Below are 22,697 nucleotides of genomic sequence, written 5' to 3' on the forward strand. Positions count from 1 at the left end.
CCTCGGGAAACGGCGCGAGCGTTGTTAGGGAACCCATGTCGAGCGCCAGCAGCGAGGAAAAAGCAAGCAGGGCGGGAATAACACCTTCTGCGGCCTTGATCTTGCTGTGCGGAGGCAGGCAGACGACATCCAGAGGTCTCATCCAGACTGCGTTGTTGCTAACCAGACCGTCCATCTTAGCATGTATTCGCGCGAGCAGTTCATGAACCCAGGGCCGGCGCCTCGCCCGCCTACAGACCGGCCGCAGCTGAGCGCGGTGTCGACCATGTCCTCAGTCAACTCGGCGGCGACGACGTTCGACCGGATGAACATCAATTCGCCGTCGACGCCCGCGCTCTCGCTGAGCCAGAAGACGACCGGCCAGGGCGGCGTGGCCGTCATCAAGGAGGGCTACGTGCGGTGCAAGGAGGACAAGTTCCTCGCCAGCTGGAACCAGCGCTACCTCGTTCTACGCGAGTTCCGCCTCGACTTCCTCAAGAACGAGACCGGCAAGAGTGTGCTCTCCATCCAGCTCAGCAACGTCATGAACGTGACCCGGTCAGAGGATACCAAGATGGCCTTCGAGATCACCAGAGTGGCCAACCCCAAGGATGCAAACGCCCGCAGCCCGTTGGGGGGCCGGGACGTCGCTACCAAGACCATTACCTGCGAGGTCAAGAGCGACGACGAGATCTACGACTGGATCGATAAGATATACGAACGATGTCCCGGCATGGGCGGTGTCAGCAACCCGACCAACTTCAGCCACCAGATTCACGTCGGGTTTGACCCCCAGACCGGTGCCTTTGTCGGCCTCCCGCCAGAGTGGGAGAAGCTGCTCACGGCATCTGCCATTACCAAGGAAGACTACAAGAAGAACCCCCAGGCTGTCATCGAGGTGCTCGAGTTCTACTCCGACATCAAGATGCGTGAGCAGAACCCTCAGTATTTCCCAGGCATGAGCACTCCCTCCCCCGCTCCACATAACATGCAGCCTCTCCGCAGCCATGGTGGTGGTGGTGGTGGTGGTGGCCACGGCGTAGCTCCCCCGAGACCTCCTCCTCCAACTGGTCTCCAGCGTCTAGATACCAGCCAGTCTATGCGCGGACATGACGACAGATCCCCCGGCAGCGGCTCTCCTGCACAGTCGTCCTCACAGCGCAAGGCCTCGGATCCCGCTGACCGGCCATACGACCAGCAGTACAGCCAGGACCGGTCCAAGGAGATGCCCAATCCAGATCAGAGACGGAGAATGGAAGAAGAAGCTCGTCGTATTCGTGAAGCACAGAGACAGCGTGAGGAAGAACAAGCCCGCAGAGAACAGGAAGCATACAATGCCTCCTTACCCAAGACCCGAGTGCCAATTGCTCAGCAGGAGCTCGGTGGATATGGTGGTCCTCGAGAGTCACCCAGTACATCCAGCAGCAGCAGATATAACCCTTCACGACCTGCTCCCCAGGCCCCTTCAGGCGACAGAGCTCGACAGCCACAGCAAGATTCCAGACAGATGACTGCCCAGCGTCCTGCTCCCTCTCCACCCAGAAACGGGGCCCCCTCTTCTTCATCATCGCCATCACACTCCAGAGACGATCACGGAGCTCAGCGAAGTGCTCCCCGTCCAGACCAGAGCCGACAGCAGCCTTCCAGCTCGCGTTATGCAGGAAACGACAGCCGCAGCCCAGCTCGCACCCAACCACGCCAGCCAAACGGCTCTGCTGCGTCCGGCCAGCCTCCAAGCCGCCTCCCTGCTCCAGTTCAGGCCGTTAAGCCTCTTAATGTTGCCAACAAACACGGAGCTACTACTACTAACACCAACAATAATAATACCAACAAGACGAACGGAGTCCCAGACGGTGTCCGTCAAGCTGAAGCCGCTCTGGCCAAGAAGCCAGATCCTTCCCGCCAAAAGGACGTCCGCATGTCAACCATGTCCGAGAGCGAGGTAATGGAGAAGCTCAGACAGGTCGTTTCAAAGGAGAACCCCAACGAGTCGTACAGCAAACAACGAAAGATCGGGCAGGGCGCCTCTGGATCCGTGTACGTTGCCCGTGTCAAGGAGAATGCAAGCTCTCCCGTGGCCCGTGAACTGTACCGCACACACGGCCCTCGTGGACAGGTTGCTATCAAACAGATGGATCTAAGGAGCCAGCCTCGCAAGGAGCTCATTGTCAACGAGATCATCGTCATGAAGGACAGCCAGCACCCGAACATCGTCAACTTCCTCGACTCATTCTTGCAGGAGTCCAGCAATGAACTGTGGGTTGTTATGGAGTTTATGGAGGGAGGTGCCTTGACCGACGTCATTGAGCAGAATCCTGTCATTCAAGAAGATCAGATTTCCACCATTTGCTACGAGGTATGGCGGCCAGCTGTTAATCCTGCATGGTATATTCCCTGCCTTTACTAACCAAGATCCTAGACATGCAAAGGATTAGCCCATCTACACGGACAAAACATCATCCACCGTGACATCAAGAGTGACAATGTCCTCTTGGACAGGGTAGGAAACGTAAAAATTAGTAAGCCCTTTTCCCTTTGCCCGCTCACAAACATCATATCATAGAGCACTTACTAACGCATGTTTACAGCTGATTTCGGATTCTGTGCCAAACTCACCGAGTCCAAGAGCAAGCGTGCCACAATGGTGGGAACTCCTTACTGGATGGCTCCCGAAGTCGTCAAACAGAAAGAATATGGCCCACGAGTCGATGTCTGGTCCCTCGGAATCATGGCAATTGAGCTGATTGAATCTGAACCACCATATCTGAATGAAGAACCGCTCAAGGCACTCTACCTCATTGCCACTAACGGAACCCCATGTCTCAAGAAGCCAGAGAAACTAAGCAAGGAACTCAAGTCTTTCCTCAGCGTATGTCTTTGCGTCGATGTCCGAAGCCGTGCCTCCTCTGATGAATTATTGTCCCACGAGTTCCTTAAGAACGGATGCAGCTTGGCCAGCCTCGCCGAGCTCCTACGATTCAAGAAGAACTCTTCCAACTAACGTGACGAAACACGCGAAAAAGCTACTTTTTTTACTACCTCCTTTCTCAACTCAACCAGGGGCTCTTCATCTCACCTTTCCCCGCCATTCCCCCCCTTTTTCATTCCATTTTTCTTTACGTGCAGTTTGACCAATTCTCCTCCCCACCTCCTTGTTCTTCTTCTCACTTCTTTTCTACATTTTCATGGGACGAAACGGGGGAAATATACCTCATTACCTCATGCACCGGGAGGAGGGGTTTTTTTTATCTTGTTCTTGTTTTTTTTTTTCTTCCTTTGCTTTCCCGCTGTATGTACTGGTCGATTTCATTTTCCCGCCTTTTCCCCTCAACCCCTTTCTTCATCTTGGTCGATTGATGATCTTCTTTCTTCATTTTCCCCCTTTATCTTTCTTGCTTCTCTGCTTCTTTCCGACTTCTTGCTGCTCTGGGTATCTTATGGCCAAAATATACGATTCTATAATGAAACAACGATGATAAAAGGAGCACTTGGGAATCCGAACGAAGCTTTGATAGACGTCTTCTTTTGTTTTGCGCGTGCGTGGGAGCGAGAGAATAGCGAGGTCGATAATTAATTATTAACTAGCTACATGATTCGTTGCTTTGTTTTGATCAGCGATTCAAAGACCTGCACTGCTCTGCCTGCACCTGCTTATGACCTTTCTCCTTAATTGGCCCTTCCGGGCGTTGATCATAATAACCTTAGGATTAATCAATAGTTTCTTAAACGGCATTATTTTTAAGTAATGAAAACGTTTTATGCTCACGCTTTTTAATTCAGAATCATCGTCTCCCGATTCCTCGATCTTCATACTTGCTAGATAGAAATCCAGAATAAACAAAAAAAATTTCATTGCTCATGAACCATAACTGGCATATATTGCTATCTACACATCTTCTCACACAAACCCGCCGGGATATAACAGTTAAAAACCAAGAGACCAAAAGTTCGGTCCCAGTCATTATACAAGCTCACTCACTCGCCTAGCAATAAGAAAGTCGTAATAGTACCAGAGTCCCGAAAGTGTCGTTCGTATATATTGATGTCAGCCCTTATATGCATGCATAGATTAAGCCATAATCTGGCCGACAAATCCAGCCAATTCGCCAAACAGCACGCCGCGGAGTAGCACTTCGCCTTCGTCCAGTGCCCAGTGGCCCGCATCCGCCAGCTTTTTCTTCCATATCTTGCGCTGTTCATCGGTCAGATCTTCCCACCTCTTTGTCTTCGAGTGGTCTACTCCGTGCTTTTCTCCATCTTCTGACAGAACAGTGGACTTGGCTGATATTTCGGTACCAAGATCATGCACGACAACGGCTTCCTGTGGTTGTCCGGAGGTAGGCGAGGAGTCGCCCTTCTGGGCCTGTGATAGTGAAGATACCAAGTCTCGGAGCGGTTGGGATGTCTTGACTTGATGGATGTCTTTTAATAATGGGATAGTCGTTTGGGCATTTGGGTGGCCGTTTTCGAACATGTATGGCCGTGCAAGCATTTCTCGGAGACGCGGACTAAGCCAGTTCGTAGCTCCTAGAGTAGGAGGAACACCGCCTCGGATCTCCGTGAAGGCTTGTAGGAAGAAAGCACCTAGCGCGACAACAAGTATGGCAACGAGAGAGCTGAATATGGTATTGGCGAGTTCTGAGAGGCCAGGCATCACCAGAACATATCGTGGGTGTTTTGAAGTAGTAGGATATGGAGATAGGGGGAAGGTGTGAACTATAACTGTATTCCCCACACTGACAGAAGCCAGTTTTACAAACTGGGGCCGTACATCCGAGGTGACAGGTAAAGCTGGAGAAATAAAGGTCGAGAACGCTATTCTTGTCATCGAAAACGGGTGGACATCTGTGAATGTGGTATAGTGTTGTAATTTTCCAATTTGGCCCTTGGAAGCAGATTCGAGCGTAAGAACTTCAATTGACATATCACTGCCTGATACGGCAATGATGCACTGCCTTTCTCCAGAAGACGACTCGGATAGTCGACAAACATCCAAGCCTAGACCGATCTTCATTGATCTATGGAGGCCTCGTCTCCGGGAAACCGTCCATTTAGACATTTGACTGGAGAGTAATATAACCACTAGCTCGCATCCGGTGCGGCCAGGGTAGTTTTGCAGCAAGAGAAGGGTGTTTGGAGAGATAAAGCGCAAAGCTCTGATTTTGCTGCTTTTCGGTCCTCCGCCGACCTTATATATAGAGTTTACGTGCAAGTTGGATTTCGAGGACATCGATATATTCGAAAGGTAGACCTCCTTTCCATCCGTATATGCGAACTTGAAGGTCCCGTCCTCGCTCGTGTCTATGATATCCACGTCCTCCACCTCTTCTTGTGGTCCCAGTATGACACGTCCTAAAACATTTGGTGCGGATACAGATTGTGCGTCTGCTTCAAAGAACACAAGTTCTCCTCGGGGAGCAAGGCCAGTCGCGATTGCACCAATGCGCTTTGCGTCTTCGCCTTTCCAGGGAGAAAGTCGTAATATGCGCTGATATGCTTCTCCCTCCGCTGATTTCAATTCTTGTTTCCTGAATAACGAGACCTGAGATAGAGCTCTTGTCTTCGGCTCGCCAAAGTTGACTCGCGCTCCATCATCGCCACCATAGCCCCCGTTCTTTAAATCCGTAATAGCCTTTCGTCTTGGAGGGTATGTGATTTCAAAGGAGCGTAGGTGTTTATTGTTGTCTCGTTTTTGTTCCGCCTGCGAGCTGTTTATTCCGGCCAGCGCCACGACGTCTTGGTCGCTGCATTGCAAAATGCCTAGGGATGTGACCGAATCTTCGTCCCGGGAGAGCTCAATGTCGACTACCTCCGATATAGCGTCACGCCGAGACGTATCAAGAAGGGACTAAGTAAGCAAAATAACAGTCCATGTTAGCAAATGCTATATTTTCATTGAGCAGAGCATATCTGCGCCTCCAATTCATATCCTCAGGAACGGCTTATCCTTACAATCTTGTTGCCAACGCCACTGCGTCCTTCACCACCGCCCCCTCCTACAAGCAGAAAGCCATGGTTGTGAGGGTCGAAATCAGCCGCAAAAAGCGGGCATGAAAGTGTTATCTTGGACGAAGAAATCTTCGGTGCCATTATACCATGCCAGAGCGCAGAACTTTGTCGTCGATGTTCAATCCTGCATCTTTGTGCTTGAAGAATAAGTTAAAGGAGTTGTTTTGATCTCGTTGGGGGACAGGCCTACTAACCGCTTTGGGACGAGCGGCTCAAAGACTTTAAAATGACATCACATAGCAAAGGCGAGTTGATATCTTTTTCTCGATATATTAAATTATTCCGGATATTTTTTATTTTTATTTTTACTACTCCGTACAATAGTTTTTATATAGTGTATGTAGCTAAGGAGTGCACGAGTTTACTCGACTTCCTGACCGGTAAACTCCGGCAGCCGCTTGAAGACATCCTCCCAGGTCTCTTCACCGTCGACGAGGCTCTTGACGGCGTTACAGATTTCATCTTCACTGGCGCGGACCTGTTTTGTGGTGTCTCGGTCACGGAGAGTGAAGGTGTTGTCCTTCACGGACTGGAAATCGGCGGTGATACCGAAGGGAGTTCCAAGTTCGTCGTTTCTCGAGTAGCGTTTGCCGATACTCGCGGACGAGTCGTCTACACGGTTGGAGACACCGAGACGACGCAGCTTGAGAGTTAGGCGTTGGATAAGTGGCTGGAAAGATGCATGAGTGGAGAGAGGGACCAGCAAAACTTTAGTAGGGGCCACTGCAGGTGGGAAAGAAAGGACCTAGCGGGCAATTGTTAGCATTACGCTTATTACAGGTGAAAATAAAGGGGGGCACTAGCACTTACACCACGAGCCTCATCATCTGGTCTAGACCAGTAAGCATGCTCCATCAAACAGTAAAGGATTCTACCGATTCCGAACGACGGTTCGATAACGTTGGGAGTGTATTCACGGACATTTTCTACTCTCATCCGCTTCTCGATCTGAACAAGATCCTTACCAATCTCAACTTTGCCCTCGCCAACTCCGTCTACCTCAATCTCTATCTTGCCATTCTTTTCAAGGTCTAGTGAAAGTTTCTCTCGCATATCCTGAGTCAGGGCCTCAATTGCGTTTTCGACAGTCTTGCTATCCTTCTTGAAGCGAGGTCCAAACTTCTTCTTGTCAATGTCGACCTGCCATTCCTCAATTCGAAGGGGCTCGGCTCTGGTCTGTCTGACGACGAGTGGTGCACCAGTCTTCTTCTTGTGAACACTCAAATCGTAAGCACTTCGGTCAGCGCAGCCAACACACTCGATCCAGCCGTAGCTAGTGAACAACTCGGCATCCCAGCAGTCGGTTGCGTAATGAGCCATTTCGTTCTGCATGTGCTGACGCAGTCGGATCTTGGACTCATCAATACCGATCTTCTTAAGGAACAAGTAGATACGGGCAAGGAAGTAACCCAGGGTCTCGTTGTCCACGAGACCGGTAGAAACAGCCTTTCCGATGCTCATCCTAGTTGTAGCCGTGCTGCCGGAGAGTTGAACTTCCCGGTTCAAGAATTCCAGCTCCACATCCTCTACTTCATGGAAGCGAGGGTGTTTCTTCCCACCTTCGGGGTCGACGAAATGTTCAATCTCCGCCATCAAGAACTCTCGCACACGCAGGAGGCCAGATCGCGGGGATATTTCGTTGCGGAAGGACTTGCCAATGCAGGCAGACGCAAAGGGCATAGACTGCTGGTTGAACTCGAGGAGCTTCTGGAAGTTAAGGAACTGTCCCTGGGCAGTCTCGGGTCGAAGATAGCCGGGGAGGTTGCTGCTGGGGCCAATGGCCGTCTGGAACATAAGATTGAACGAGACTGGGGGCAGCAGCTCGCCGTTGGTTGTAGGGTTCTTGATATCGTACTTGACGATGAGAGCACCGAGCTCTGGGCCATCATAGTTGTCAATCTGAGCCAGGACTTCTTCGTACTCGGCCACGACGGCGTCGTCCAGCTTGACGACCTTAGTCTCCTTGACCTTCTTCTTCCGCTTTGCGTCCTTCTCCTCGTCGACCACTACTTTCTGGCCGCGAGCCTCCTTGTTGCCCTTCAGCCGCGACTCCAGGACTTCTTCCACCAGATGGTCTGCGCGGAAGATCTCTCCCGTCTTGGGGTCCTTGCACATCCAGTCGGCGAACTTGTCGACGTGTCCGCTGGTCTTGAGCACCTCATGCGGGGTCAGCATCGAGGTGTCTACCTCGAGCATGTCCTCCTCCAGGACGAAGTGTTTCCTCCACAGGTCGACGACGTTGGCCTGCAGAGCGCAGCCGGGCGGGCCGTAGTCATAGAGACCAGATACCCCGCCATAGATCTCGAACGAGGGGGTGTAGAAGAGGCGTCTTCGCAGCAGGCTCTCGCAGACGGCGCGGTCGAAGGGCTGGCCGGACTTGGTGGTGGCCATGATGGCGTCGGCGTGGACAGCGGGCGGCGGTCGTGTGGGTGGTTTTGTCGATATTTGTGCGCTCTGGAAGCCGAAGGGGCGCCCGCGATGACTGGGAACGGGACTGGGCCGCGGGGCGGAGCGTCTTCTGGCTGCGCTTAAGCTGCTTATGCTTATTATGCCTGCGCTTAGGGGCTGGCAGAGCCGCAGGCAGAGGTTGCGAGGGAGCTGGAGAGGGCGCATCAACCCAGGCGCGCGGCAGGCAGAGCGATGGAGCGGCAGAAGGAGGGACAACAGAGATCAAAAGGAACGAATGCCTTTATATACAACGTCTAGGGCTCATACAATTGATATTATTGACCATCTTCCACTCGGCTTTTTTTTTTCTCTGCCCAGGAACAGCCTGGACTGGCGCGATATCAACCGGCAAAAGGATCTTCCGTCGAGCTTTCGTTTAAAAAAAAAAAAGTAACAGGGGAAAAAAAAGCAAACGTATCGACAGAGCGATTAACTTGAGAAAAAAGTGTTGAAGACTGCGTGAGGGTTGAAGATGGGCAAATCTAGCGGGCCACGGCCGTCTGGGATGGACTATAAGCCTGGGAACAAGCTGAAGAGACAGGAGCTTCATATCAAGCGCAAACAGACCAAGGACAAAGAGACACGGGCATTGCGGTTTGCCAGAAGGAAAGAAGAGGCGAAGAACCCTCAGCTCAAGGCCGAGCGGTTGAAGAAGAATGTGCCCCTGACGCTGGAAAGGAAGCGAGTGTGGGATGACGCCGGTAGCGACGTTGAAGACGGGCTAGGCTTGAGTTTCGACGTGGAGAGGATAAAGCGACGGAGGCAGGAGACAGAGCAGGAACAGAGGGATAAGGACGATTTGATACCCGATGATAAAGAAGACGGTGAAGATGGAGACGCAGACGAAGGTGGTAATGGCTCGGATGACGTCGACAGCATGATCGATTTTGACAGCGACGAGGGAGACGAGCAGGAGAAAGACAAAAAGCCAGCCGAGAAGGACAGAAGGAAGAGCAAGCTGCCCTCTGCCACTGAGCGAGCAACGAGTCCTACACAGTCGACTCGAAGCACGAATATCGACCTCGCGCCTGATGCGCTTGCAGCCAAATTCCCCAGTCTCTTCCCAACCGAAGCCCCCCCGCCGCCGAAAATACTGATTACCACCTCTCTTAACTCTACGCTGCACAAGGAAGCCAAGGTCCTGACCGAGTTCTTCCCTAACAGTGTCTATATCCGCCGCTCGGCGCATAGATATGGCCATAAATTCTCGGTGCGCGAGATATCGTCGTTTGCCGCGAATAGAAATTATACTGCTGTCGTGGTGCTGGAGGAGGACCTGAAACGGGTCTCTGGGCTGACAATAGTACATCTCCCCGTTGGACCGACATTCCACTTCTCTATCAGCAACTGGATAGAAGGCAAGAAGCTCCCCGGACACGGAAATCCAACCAGCCACTGGCCCGAACTCATACTTAACAACTTCCGCACCCCTCTTGGTTTATTAACAGCCCATCTCTTCCGCACTCTATTCCCGCCTCAGCCAGAGTTCCAGGGAAGACAAGTGGTTACACTACATAACCAGCGTGATTATATATTTGTCAGACGCCATCGATATGTATTCCGTGACAAACGAGAGACGGAGAAATGCGTTGTTGATGCAAATGGAGTAGAGATGAAAGGCGTGGAAGGAATTCGTGCTGGTCTACAAGAGCTTGGTCCCCGGTTTACATTAAAACTACGAAGAATAGATAAAGGTATCCAGCGGAAGAGTGGCCAGGATTGGGAGTGGAAGGGCCGCATGGAAAAGGTCCGGACGAAGTTCCAGCTCTAGAGGATGTCTGCCCCCTTTTCATGCCACTGTTGATCATTGGAATAAAATATCAAAAAAATACTTTATGATATACGCTTCATATTTCTCTACAATTATCGTGTCAGAATCCGCAGGTAGTGTGTTCCTCTCCTTGCTGATTAGTCAATAATAAGCTGGTCACTTTGAGAAATAGTAAGCGATCGCCATCTCATCCTCTGCCACTATCACATCCAACTCATCTACACAAATGCCCAGAGGTATTCTATACCGTTAGCTAACACGACTTTGATACCATTACCATCATTCTACACCTTCAAAGATACCAGAAGGATGAGTCAAATCAATTTAACCAATATCTCGCTTGAGATCCGGGATCTCATCATCGAGCTCGTCATAACCACCAGGGTCTCAGTACCCAGAAGGCCGGCTCAAATGCTAGGGCGTTTGAAATCGGTCAATCCGGATATTAACCCTCTATCCAACGAAGGGTATATCGCGAACTCCCTCTCTCTCCTCCTCGTCAACCGGCAACTCCACGCTGAAACCAAGGCAGCAATTGGCAGGTTTCTCAAAGGAGCCAAAGAGGAGACGGAAGCAGGCAAAAAGCGCCGAAACTTGACCTACACCTATGATATAATGCTTGTTGACGACTCCTACGTGTGGCCATCCCATATCTGCGTACCGGCTCTATCTTCACGAGTCGACAATGCGGTTGTGACAATTCAGGCCTTTGGAACCTGTCCAGTTACCAAAACAAGCTTGAGCGGCGTGAATGCGTTCAGGAGTGACATGGGCCCATCAGAAGTACAATGGGCCTTCTACCGCCCTCTAGTGAATCTCCTCAGAGACGGCCCTGGCACAGAGATGTGGACAAGCAAGAAGCCCACTCAACGCCCTGTCATTGAAGCGTTGTCCCAACCAGGCGGCAGTAACAGAGGAATCACCGTGGGTACTCTAATACTGGACTTTCAAAAATCCGTAGATAACACCATCACCGATTATATTTTCTTTAAATGGGCCGCTAATCAGGAGGGTGGTCTTTTTCAACCATGGAAAGAGTGCCGAGGCATGCCGTCTCAAATAGATGGGTGGGAGGACGTCCATCGAATAGTCATTCGGCCCGAATGGTTGGTGAGTTACCTAACTATGCGGCTTTCATTTATGCTGGGCATGAGTTATCATACTTCGCAGTATAGCTCGGTTTTATTCGAAAGAATTGGAAAGATAGAAATCCGATTGGACGGGGCCAATGTCAGAGTGATACACATTGCGGAGAAGCTGGAAAGACTGAATTTCAATCATCCACGGGACACATTTGGACATCTCCCTTCTGAGGAGCGGATAGCTGCGTTTCAGAAATGGAAGAAGGAAGTCATCCAGCTACGAAAGGACCGTGGTTTGCCGGTTGTGGAATAATCATACGTTTTGGTAGCTTGTTTCTCTTATGCTGGCTCTTCCTTTTATCTAGCTGGCCGTTGTTCCTAACTCGAGGGAATAGGCAAAGTAAATAGATGCTAATAAAACATATTTCATGGGGGAAAAAACAGAAAGGAAGCAACCGCTTAATGGGTACGATACAGAGAATATGCTCCATAGCCAACTAAATGTCGCTCATCGTTCTTTTAACGTTATGCGGCCTAAGAACCGTTTCTGGGAAAGGGGGAATAATGAACCAAAGATAAGCCAAGGTAGGGAAAAAGGGAACAAAAAATAGGGATGAAATGGTATATCAAGAAGAATTGAACAACGAAGACTGGTGGGTATTATACCTGTTATCAAGAGACTGAAAGGACTGCTTGATAACAAGTACTGTGACATTTGAATAGAGGAAATAGTGAGCTGGATAGGTCTAGGAAAGGGAGGATGAATATGAAGGCAGATTGCAGTAGGCCTTAACTGCACGGCTAATCCGTAGATTTTCGCCATGCTGGCTCATCTCTAGAGTAGGCAGGTGAAGAGTAGATTTCCTTCACTTCAATCTGGGTCGAAATTGCGGTAGGCAGACTGCACATTGTGTAAAAGAAGTATATAGCAAGGCTGTGTTTGAATTATCAGGGGGTTTCATCATCCATGTCGCTTTGCTCATTTCTGTATGGGTCGATGCTCCGATCAGGCATATCGGCTGGCAATGGAGGAGGTGGAGGAAAGGGTGGCGGCGATGACCCAAGAGAATTGTACTTTCCCGGTGATCTCGAGCATGGGGTATTTTCATCCTCAAGTTCATATTCTTCGTCCATCTTCCTTTTGAAACCCCCGTCTATGTCATCTACTTCCATTGAGTTATCAGGACTCATCGGGGGTGGAGGAGGTGGTGGAACAGGGGGAGATTCAGAGCGCTGCCGTTTCGATAACGAGGAACCATCGTGTTTGCTGTCGTTATTCTCTTCTTCAACTGTCTCATCAATGTCACGTTTTCTCTTTAGGCTTCCCCCTGGTGTCATTGATTCATCTTCCCTAGGTGACGAACATTGGACGTCGTCTTGGATAGGCTCATCATTGTCCGACAAGTTGACATCATCATCAGCATCACTCTCATCAGCTTTGTCAATAGCAGGTGGGATAGCCGGTTCCTTAGAATTAGAACTGCCGTCCGATGGCTTGCTGTGTTTTCTTTTGTGTTCTGCTTTTTTCTTCTCGTAGGCTTGGTGCTTCGCAACAGCCTTCTCGAAGTATTCCTTGCAGAACTTCTTCACTTGCTTTATTTGCTTCTCACTGACTTTAGTAGGATCAGTCACACGGTTATTTTTGAAATCAGAGTTCACAAGCTTTTTGGCAACCTATGCATCAGGTAAGTATTATGCTTGTAGTACATCTAGTATTTGTTACGTAAGTAGCTTACCTCCTTTGCATAGCGCTTCAGGTCATCCTTGGGAAGCTTATTTTTAAATTTATCCACAACATATTTGACATGAGGAAATAGCTAGATATTGCTTTTTATCAGTATATGTATTCCTAGCCCAAGTAGTCAATAATTGACTTACTGTGTTTTCATAGATCTTCTTCTGCTTCTCTTCGCTTAATGATTTCCATTTTGGTCTATGTTCCTTCTTTTGAGGAACCTCAGCGGGAGTTGCTGGAGTAGCGGATACTTCTTTATCCTTAGATTTCGGGGTATCTTCTTTTGAATTCATTATCCCATCAATAATGTCTTGTAATGTCTTATCCTTTGACTCGGGCTTCGGCGGGGGTGGTGGCTGTGGCGCGGGTGCTGTTGGTCTCACCCAAGTGGTATCACCCCGAGCAGAGTAGTAGTATGTTTTCCCATTAGCTTCTGCAGCGAACCATCCTGAAGGGAGTGGGTTAAACGGTCGACGGAATGGTCGTGGGCCTTGGTGGTATGAATTCCTGTGGCTCTTTCCACCCCTGCCATGGGCCGCGGGGCCTCGAGGGGCAACTCTGGTAGGATCAACCGAAGGTGACTTTGGAGATTTATCCCGAGACTCAGACGCTGATTTTCGAGGACGATCTTCGCGCTCACGCATTACTTCTCGACGCTCAAATTGTTTCGCGGAAGGTATATTGGCTGTAAGTGCAGGATCTCTCTTCATCCTAGGGATTCGGTAACCAACTTCGAGCGCTGACCAAGTCTCGAGTAGCGAAGCAGCTTGCTTTTCAACACGCTCCTCGCCACACTCGGTCAATGGCTTAACGGTGGTCTCAATTTTGGAATCGATGATCTTATTTCGTGTAAGCCGTGGGAATTTATCCAAGATCTGGAGAATTTGCAGCACAACGTTGAAGTCTTCTTTCCAAGCACTAAGCTGGGAGTTGAGAATCTGGTAACCATGCATCCTCACAATTCTGTTGATGACCCGTTCATCGTCACAGCGTTGCATACGGCCCAAAAGCTTTACAGCAATCCATTTCTCTTTGCATTGCATGAGAGTTGCCATAACCTTCGTGACACCCTCTTCATCCAATGATTTAGGCTGGAATCTGTCAACGTATTCTTCATCGTCCTCAGCGGTCTTCTTCTTTTTGGGTCGTTTTGGAAGAGCAGTATCCCAGCTATCCAGATCATCAATTCCCAATGCCTCGATAGTGGCATTCGACAGCTTCGTCGCTCGTCCTGTCTGTGTCTTCCCACCAATATAGCCAAGGCAGTTGGCTTCGCCACAATAGCATGGCTGTGGATCAGCACCATAGCGGTCAACGTTGTAATTGAAGACTAATTCTTCACCGGCCTTGATGTATTTCTCAGCGAATATGCCCATGCGAAGCTTCTCTCCAACAACCCATTTGTCAATGTAGCAGTTTGGATTGCAGGAATGATTGCAAAATCGGCCCAGGTTTCCTTTCCTTGTTGCATCGACAAATTCGCCCTTATTGAGGGACATGAAATAGAAATGCTTGATACCCTCATCATCATACTGCATCATACGTTTCCGAAACTGCGGTTCATTGATAACTTCGCCAATATATTCGAAGATAAAGTCGTTTGGTCGCAGATCGGTGTTTGCTCGTAGACCAAATCCCTTTTTCTCTGTTTTAATAACTGTCACATCGGCATACTGTCGTTTTTGAAAGCGTTGATTCTGGCAGTTGTCACCACAACCACAATTATCAACACATTCCATCTTTGTAGCTCTATTTATGCAGTCTGAATCTTCCCCACAGGCCTCGTTTATTCCTGTTTTGGGATCTATAGCAGCCAGATTAGTCCTCTACATAATACCAACATAATCAAACTTAAAAAAAAAATTTAGATAGAATGTATAGTGTAACAACCAGATTTATAAAGATAGGGGAATGTGTGGGAGACAATAAGTCTCGATACAGGAGCTACTTACTCCATTCTTCAGCACAGTCACATTCCATAGCATGGTCCGTGTAGCCCATATTCTTGTTCGAATATGTGCATGCATCTATCACCTGGAAAAGAGAAGTAGCCTCTGCAGTGCTGTCAGGGAGATGGTCGAACATCTGAGGTTTCCTGGGAACCACTTTCTTGGTAGCAGAGCGAGCCAGCTTCGGAGGTTGGCCTGGCTCTTGCTTGACGGTGATATCCCCTCCAACCTTTTCTTCGGACTCCTCATCCTTCAGGGCAGAAGACGGCCTATCTGGAGGAGACGAAGCTGCTGACTTGGCAGGCGTGGCGGGAGTGCCGTTGGCCTCCCCGTTGCTAGAGGTCTTGCCGTTGAGGGATACACCCTCCGAGTCTTCTCGCTCCAGCTTCATGTCTGTTACCGCGTCTGCCACCGATTCTGTCTTCACATCAACATCATCGTGGTGAGCCATGAGGCCGGCGGGAACAGACGTCTACCGCTTGCTTTTTCTGCAGATAAGTAATGATCGAACCCAGTGAATAAGACTGGAAAGGACAAGATTTGTGACGCTAAGTCCTTCATCAACACTCTTTTACGCTCCAGGTGTGTTACGGCTTTTGACGCCTGTCGCTGGTGCTTTGGATCAGAAATCTTCTGCCAAGACACACCCGTCAACCATGCAGCAGCCCCTAACTACTGCGACAGGAAAAAAGTAGTAAGCTGTGGCTGTCTCCGGGCTGAGCAAGTAGAGAGCAGCGAGGCAGGGTGAAAGAGACGTCGAGGCGCAAAGTGACGCCGTGAATGGGGGTTGAAACGTCGACCTTTCTGGGTGTTCAAGGTCGTTCGACTTTTTGAATGGAGATTTTTCCGAGGTTTTTCTTTGGGGATGACGATGAAAAGGGAGTGGTGCAGTGGCAATAGTGGAAATACTAGGGTCAGGAGAAGGATCAAGCCCGATGGGAGAAAGCCGACCTCTAGGCGCGGGATAGCTAGAGCTGGTGATATAGGCTGCAGATGAACGAGAAAGGGCAGAGCAGGAAGAGGATGCAGCAAAAGGGGGGATAGACTGGGTGAGTGGTGATTTAGCTATGAGGGCCTTTTGTTTCGTTATTGTCCCTTGAGCGTTGTTTGGCCCGGTGTTATTGTGAGGAAGAGATGGCTGCGTATTCAAAGTGAACAGCCAGCATCAAGCAGTCCCAGGGAGCATCTCCTAGGACGTCACTTAACACTTCTATGATTATCCGTCTGGGTAGATGCGCCTCTAAGTATGTATCTCGGAGGCTCCTTAACTCCTCAAGCAGTGGTATGATAAGTCTCCCGCAGGCATTTTCTCGAGATCAAAACAAACCAGGCGGAATATGGCTCCCGGTAAAACCAGTGATATAATCTCTCCAGATGTATGTGCCTCTCTTTATTTTTCCCCTTGCGAACAGTCCTGCGAGGGGATGAGACCAGGGAACGCCGGGTATACCAGCGATGGTTGAAGATAAAATGAAAATAGTAAAAAGAAAAAAGTGAACTGACGTTGAAAGAAAAGGCCCTTCGACGATGTTTCTCTACGTAAAAGAGGAAAAAAGTTGCAGGACTGGGCGGTGGCTCTAAGTGAGTGGCAATAGCACTAGCTCCAAAAAGGACCTCCTGGCGGGAAAAGGAAAAAAGAAACAAACGAAAGACCGACCGCTTCCATCCCCAGCTCAACCTCACTCTAACGCTGACTAGGACTGCGACTGGGGACTAATAATGCCTACCAGTGCTGGTCCTTTCGTTCAAACGGAACAACAGACACTGGGTGATCCTGGTACGTACATCGGGAAAACAATCATCCCCAGACCACCGGCTCCTCGTCGGCAACCCATGGATGCCTTGACAGTACCTCGCAGACAGGCTTTTCTAGTGACCCTCTGATACCCAATTATCTGCCCTTACTTAGTAATAAGGCACCGAGTGGCTCGTGGGCAAGAGCCGAGAGTATTGTGGACGCCCATAAAGGTGGAAGTCTCCTCTCGACATGGTAGGCAAAGGCACTATGGCAACTTATTGCACTTATTCTGTGTGCCAATTGATTCGACCAACTGCGGTTACGAGCAGCGATTACCACGATCCAAGTGTGAATCGAGGATATTTGGACTCTGGCTAGAACCACATAGCGATCTAACTTGTATGCTGTCTATAGTGATTGGTAGGATCACATTCACCCTATATACCTGGTTAATGGTACCGTTGGTTGCAGACGGTATGACAATAACAATCGGAGGCGAATGTGTGAAGACTAAGAAATTCGGCAAAATGTTAAAACGATAAAGATTATGGCAACCATCTGAGTGTATTCTGGTAGAAATCCGGATAAAATGCACGACGTAACTGCAAACAACGTCGAACCAACGGTTAAAGTGAAGGGTAATTGGTTTAGCACTCTCGCAGTGTCGTTGCTCCATCACACCAAGATTGGGGCCATATTTTTGAGACCTAACAGGTTAACAGATGTGTGTGCTCCGAGAAAAAAATAAAAATAAAAACTCAAATGTGACCTCGCCGGAAGAGAAGTGTCTCAGCGATATTGGGGTATGGGTCGGGTTGTGAAAATGCGACCTGAAAGGCTAAGGTCAGGAAGAGACGTGAATTCCCAGGTCTCCAATTGGAGAGAAGACCTGATAGGCTAGGGCCGGGGACAGCCAATGCCCATAGCTCGACTAATTTGAACTGCTGATAGCCTTCTTCGTGCGCATGTTGAACATAGCGCTGCTGTCTGGTTCGTGGGCAGTGTCTGGGTTTCAAGATGTTCGTGAGACGCACGGGTGATTTGCGGGTAAGGCTGATTGATATCTGTTGATTGGATCGACAAGTAATATTGAATGCACAACCGATCCCTCGTATCGTCAAATTAAATTAATACGCCAGGCAGACCAGGAATAGATATGCAGGCTGATACACGGCGTTCCCTGTACTCGTCAATCCATGAATCAACGTGTGGTACTCCGGTATCGTGCGTATGCAGGAAGGGACAGAGATGTTGTGACAGCAGCTTGAGCAACCTATTTGTGTCGGTCCAGGGGAAGAAGACAATTTCCAGTGTTTCATAGTTCATGTTATGTATCGGCATTGAAACACTTGTTCTATGCGGTATTGTCCCTTCCAGGTCATTGGAGGACACTGAAGATGGGATGACAGAGCAACCAACAAACACTCCATACAACCATTTAAGAAGAAATATGATCAAAAAATTCGAAATGGAGTCATATATTCGTGTACTTTGCCCCTGCCTCGCCTATGTAAACTCATAGTCCTGCGCTTTCATATAGTTAGGTAGTTAACTAGTTAACTGGTGGTATTGGTTAACTAACCAGCTAGTTTTCTCATATCGAAGTAGTTAGATCATTGTAGTATATGGTTGCTGCCCCTCCAAGCTGGTTCTATGTCAGAAGATCTTAGTTTCTTAAGTTCTTTCAGCAAAATGCCTGATATTTGGTCGCTGTGATGCATCATGTAGCTAACTAACTGGTTAGTAGTAGAAATTGAACAGCTCTTAGCCGGTTGCATAGCTAGAGCAACGGTTGAGCAGAAAGAACCGAGAATGCAGTCATGCTATTATTTACCATTAAGAATGGTCAGCTTTCTAGCGTATCGAACAGAGCAATTTTAATCACATAATATAGAGCTAAATTCTTTGTGCCCGATTCAAAGTTGGTTGCTGCATCATTGATCTATACTGACGTCGTCTAGAGTAATCCGGGGAACATACATCACATCGCGAAAGCCTAGGAACAGCCCAAATAAAAACTCTAAATAAATGAATGAACAAATAGATAAGTAAATAAATAAAGAAAGAAAGAAAGAAATTGTTGACCAGCTACCGAAAACAGCTCGTTAATATTGTGTCTATATACCGTGAGCTCCCGAGTGCGGGGGTGTTGGAAGTGAGCCCGCAAAGCCTTCACACCTCGGATCTCTAAGAGATGTGAGCTCACCATCACAGGTGCAAGTACATTTCGGGTCTACAGCGTAGCCATCGAAGGAGAGATTGCATTCTCCTCTGTACAATATGTTAGCCCAGTTCATGCCCCTGAGTTTGAGTAGGTATCCTTACGATAGCATGCAGTCACTATACCGCGCCCAGAAAGGCTCCGTTATCTCCTTGACGAATTCGTTGTATTCACCGTTAACATAGTCGCAGCGTGCGTGCAAGTAGTCTCCATCTTTCACATGGCAGGTTATCGGGAGTATGGCATCCTCCGCGTGGATATTTTCAACATCAACGGCGTCGGAAAGGTCGTTCATAGGCTCCATCTCCTCCTCCTCTGCCTCCAACGACTCCCTCTTACGGAATTTACCGTCAGAGTCCCAGTTCCAATTGTTATGAAACCACCTATAGGTAAAGAATTAGGCATAGTTATCAGCTGCAAACATGTTAGTAAACTTTATTACGACAATTTCTGTCCGTCATTGTAGACAACCTACCATTATATGCGGTATCCATATTCACTCCGACTTTTGTTCCAGTGCCTTGAATGGGTGTAGTATCTAAGAAAAGTCGAGCAAATTTATGACATAGCCCGTCACCGTATATTGGCTATGTGTTAACTAGCCATTAGCGACCATTATTCCATCTAGTTATCGTATTGCGTCCGCTACTTAATCTCTTCCCAGTAAAGTCCACATCCGCAACTATGTCCATAACTATATCCAACCAGTGAGTAGGAAACGTGATATTGACTAAAGTACATAAGAGAAACGGTTTGAGCCGTTAGTTAGATAGCTACTGGATCAACTTACTATGAAAGGTGTGGCCAATGATGTCCGCATGCATCCACTCATGAATGATGATAGCATGTTCATAAGAATTTAACCTAAATATTCCTGTGTGTGGTAGCCTCCGTCCATCGGTGATTCTATTAAAGTATCGAATTTTGTCGTCTAGAAAGAATCGAGGGCAAAACGTAATTTCCCAGCCTGAGAGAAAAGTGAGCCTTAGCCTTTATATCGCCACGAAAGGGTTGTCATTTGCCATCTCCGCTCGCTGAAGGATCCTCGGTATAGGCTGTTCTGTAACACATTCAGCCCCTGTAGGTTTTGATTGATGAAAGTATATACTTACGGCCCCTTCCAAAGACCACCATTACTCGGCGCGTGTGCGCACCTTCTTTTCCGCTCATCGTTTTTCAGCTCGCACCGATAAGTCACTTGTTTCATGCGGACAAATTCGCCCTTGTGGTTTCGCTTCCCGGTCCGTGGAAAAATACCGACTTGTTTAATATTCTCTATAGCAAAGTCAGTTGACAATGATGGTATCACAATATTGGCCTAAGTTTTGGCGATGAATACCCTGGGTGTTTAGGAATATACGCCCTTTTTCAATTGACGACAACACATTGACCAGTCAGTACGGATGAATATCGCACGCCTCATAATAACAAGGGGTAAACTTGCTTCCCACCCTCCTTCTGTGCTAGGGTGCACAAAATAACGATTCCAGGCTGGCGAATCCCAAATTTCACCGTCCGTGGGTAAGTTTACTACATCTAGAGCAACCCGTGTTGCTTCGGCAATGATGTTGAAACGCTCTTCACCACATTCAACAAGGGCGACATCCTAATATATGCCACGATAAGCCTCTTTATGGATTTAATATCCCGTTTTGATCTGGATTGATGTGGAAATGGGCTTGCTGCTACCAAGCCAGTCAGGATAATGTAGACCAAGATGTGTGAGAAAATCATGATATTGCGAGGTTCCTTAGATCTAGAAAGTATGCAATATTTGATTGGGGAAATAGGAGCAAAATGAGAGTAGCTTCATTTGGGGGGGAAGGGGGGGGGGGGGGATTCTTACAAAGGGAACTGGCGCATTGAGTAGATTTGGGAGAATCGGAACCTGGGTCCAAAACTCAGGGAATCAATTCCTTTGACATGACACTACCGGTGAGATGCATGAAGGTTATGACACTCAGCCTGCCGTAGGCTCATGTGAGGTCCCGAGTATCTCCTGTCTCGCATTATGCATTGAATCAAGACGTCTATTCAGCCCCCAAAGCCAGGGTCACAAGCCATGCCGCAGGTGTACTTTGCAACAATAACAACAGAAATAGCAGCAGCAGCAGCAGCTAGAGGAACAAGAAACATGGCTTCGGCAGGCGGGTGTTGTAACTGCCCATAGCCCCTACCCTCCCAGTCTTTGGGCCTGCAGTTCTGCACAGTAACCAGCCTATGGGTTTCTCTCCAGGGGTATAACAGGCATACGCCACGATTCAGTTCACCTTTTCTAGCCTTTCGGATGGGTGCATATACAAAAGTAGCCCACCAACAGTTAATAGCAAACGCCGGCGCAGTGCATGTCAGGGAGATGCCTTAAGCTAACAGTAACAAAGCCGTTCTTTTGTGGAAAGCGGGTCTCTAGCTGACTTTGATGGTCAAGTTGGAGCAGCCGTAGAGGCAGACGGCATTCAGCTCATCCATAACTAGTAATTAGCCCTCAACCTGCGCTTGTGGTTATACCGCGGAGTGTATTTCAGTAGTGTATGCACCTGGATTGCTCACAACTCGAGAGAGGGTGTGAAGATAAGAGGTAAGTAGTCACCTCCAGTTTCAGCTTTGATTACGTAACTAGTTACTTCGTAGGCAGGGATAGGCTGCTTTTTGGTTCTATTTGACTAACACCCTCTATATAACTTACTTGTACTCTGGTTACTTGTCATCGATGCACGGTAATCCAATATTAAATCATGCATGGGGCTATGCAGCCAGGGTGTCTGATTACTGGAGAGGCAGCTGGTTATAAAACTGGCCTCTTTTATTGTTTTGCTGTTTCATCCAGATCGCTTTCTTCTCGCCGTTTTGCCCATATTCAACGCGTTAACCTCGTATCAACTCAGAGCTAGCTTAACTACAAAACACATTGTCTTAGAGAGTACTCCGTACAACTGTCCCTTTAACACTGTCGAATCTCAGCAATATGGCTTCTGCTTTGCTACCCAAGTTGTATCTCCTATCATTGCTCTCCGTCGTCTTTGCCGATGCAAACACTGGACCATACCGTATGACCGAGTCCTCACAGTTAGATAAGATGGCAAACATGCTAACGTCCTCACAGCCCTTGGTATCAGCTTTGGCCCAAGATACATGTGGGTGTACAATTTTACCAACGAGTGCTCCCTGTGAAATACTGAAGTTAGGGATCTCTTAGCAAAGTTGCTTATATCGACTCCAACGACAAGCCGGTTACAGTCACCAGCATCAAAGGGAGTGACGAGTACCGTGCCTTTATGGAAGATACGGAGAGAAATGAAGGGGTTATAGTGTACGTTCATGAACCGTCTATTGCCTTATTCCTCCCTCTTGCAACCTGGCTAAGCCCTAGACAAGTCAACGGGCAGGGAAGTGGTACATCTAGGACGGTGAATCTCTCGTTCCAACCTCAATGCCAGAAATCAGCCCCGATTATAGGGAGCTCTTTCGCACGGTAATACGCAGCACCAAGGAAGAAGTTTTGAACATCCTGGGCGAGCCTCAAAATATCACCTCGATTTCCGTTCCGCAATATTTCAACGACAGTTCGATGGGCATGATTTTCAAGTGCCGCTTAGATATTGAAAACAGTTTTCGGTACTGGCAAGTCAAGAAACAGTTCTATGTTGGACGCTTTGCGTACGGATTCAACTCGTGCGAAGGTTTCGGACTATATCCGAAGAACTGCAATGTTGAAAATGATGTTCCTCCGATCATATTTGCTAGAATATCTACAGATTATGCTGG

At 48.5% G+C, this 22,697-nt stretch overlaps 8 protein-coding genes across 9 annotated transcripts; 3 read left to right on the forward strand and 5 right to left on the reverse strand.

Annotated features, from left to right (window-relative positions):
- Positions 1–181: 181 nt before the first annotated feature.
- Positions 182–5,967, forward strand: TERG_04196 (the record flags this gene model as incomplete). 2 transcript variants are annotated; one of them, XM_003235096.2, is made up of 3 exons in its annotated part: positions 182–2,335; positions 2,399–2,498; positions 2,568–3,009. In XM_003235096.2, the coding sequence occupies 3 exons, from the start codon at positions 182–184 to the stop codon at positions 2,978–2,980; spliced, it is 2,667 nt and encodes an 888-aa protein (XP_003235144.1). In that variant the 3' UTR covers positions 2,981–3,009. The 2 variants fall into 2 exon arrangements, with proteins under 2 accessions (XP_003235144.1, XP_047606205.1); XM_047749732.1 differs by having other exon boundaries at positions 2,399–5,967.
- On the reverse strand, positions 4,049–6,146 carry TERG_04197 (uncharacterized protein; the record flags this gene model as incomplete). Its single annotated transcript, XM_003235097.2, has 2 exons — positions 5,932–6,146; positions 4,049–5,827 (listed from the first exon to the last, which is right to left on the reverse strand). The coding sequence occupies exons 1-2, from the start codon at positions 6,067–6,069 to the stop codon at positions 4,049–4,051; spliced, it is 1,917 nt and encodes a 638-aa protein (XP_003235145.1). The 5' UTR covers positions 6,070–6,146.
- A 157-nt stretch (positions 6,147–6,303) lies between these two features.
- TERG_04198 (glycine-tRNA ligase) lies at positions 6,304–8,379 on the reverse strand (the record flags this gene model as incomplete). Its single annotated transcript, XM_003235098.2, has 2 exons — positions 6,304–6,733; positions 6,799–8,379. 2 exons carry the CDS (start codon positions 8,377–8,379, stop codon positions 6,350–6,352), a joined length of 1,965 nt encoding a protein of 654 aa, XP_003235146.1. The 3' UTR covers positions 6,304–6,349.
- A 529-nt stretch (positions 8,380–8,908) lies between these two features.
- TERG_04199 (uncharacterized protein) lies at positions 8,909–10,207 on the forward strand (the record flags this gene model as incomplete). The annotated part of the gene is made up of 1 exon (XM_003235099.1): positions 8,909–10,207. The coding sequence occupies one exon, from the start codon at positions 8,909–8,911 to the stop codon at positions 10,205–10,207; it is 1,299 nt and encodes a 432-aa protein (XP_003235147.1).
- A 309-nt stretch (positions 10,208–10,516) lies between these two features.
- TERG_04200 (uncharacterized protein) lies at positions 10,517–11,602 on the forward strand (the record flags this gene model as incomplete). The annotated part of the gene is made up of 1 exon (XM_003235100.1): positions 10,517–11,602. The coding sequence occupies one exon, from the start codon at positions 10,517–10,519 to the stop codon at positions 11,600–11,602; it is 1,086 nt and encodes a 361-aa protein (XP_003235148.1).
- A 1,396-nt stretch (positions 11,603–12,998) lies between these two features.
- Positions 12,999–15,424, reverse strand: TERG_04201 (histone-lysine N-methyltransferase, H3 lysine-36 specific; the record flags this gene model as incomplete). Its single annotated transcript, XM_003235101.2, has 3 exons — positions 12,999–13,106; positions 13,168–14,828; positions 14,977–15,424. 3 exons carry the CDS (start codon positions 15,422–15,424, stop codon positions 12,999–13,001), a joined length of 2,217 nt encoding a protein of 738 aa, XP_003235149.2.
- Positions 15,425–18,828: 3,404 nt separating this feature from the next.
- Positions 18,829–19,236, reverse strand: TERG_04202 (uncharacterized protein; the record flags this gene model as incomplete). Its single annotated transcript, XM_003235102.2, has 2 exons — positions 18,829–18,982; positions 19,037–19,236. 2 exons carry the CDS (start codon positions 19,234–19,236, stop codon positions 18,829–18,831), a joined length of 354 nt encoding a protein of 117 aa, XP_003235150.2.
- An 848-nt stretch (positions 19,237–20,084) lies between these two features.
- Positions 20,085–22,449, reverse strand: TERG_12115 (uncharacterized protein). The gene is made up of 2 exons (XM_047751122.1): positions 20,779–22,449; positions 20,085–20,617 (listed from the first exon to the last, which is right to left on the reverse strand). Exon 1 carries the CDS (start codon positions 22,250–22,252, stop codon positions 21,890–21,892), a length of 363 nt encoding a protein of 120 aa, XP_047606206.1. The 5' UTR covers positions 22,253–22,449; the 3' UTR covers positions 20,085–20,617; positions 20,779–21,889.
- Positions 22,450–22,697: the final 248 nt, after the last annotated feature.

Source organism: Trichophyton rubrum (genome assembly GCF_000151425.1).
Source record: "Trichophyton rubrum CBS 118892 genomic scaffold supercont2.4, whole genome shotgun sequence".
Lineage (NCBI taxonomy): Eukaryota > Fungi > Ascomycota > Eurotiomycetes > Onygenales > Arthrodermataceae > Trichophyton > Trichophyton rubrum.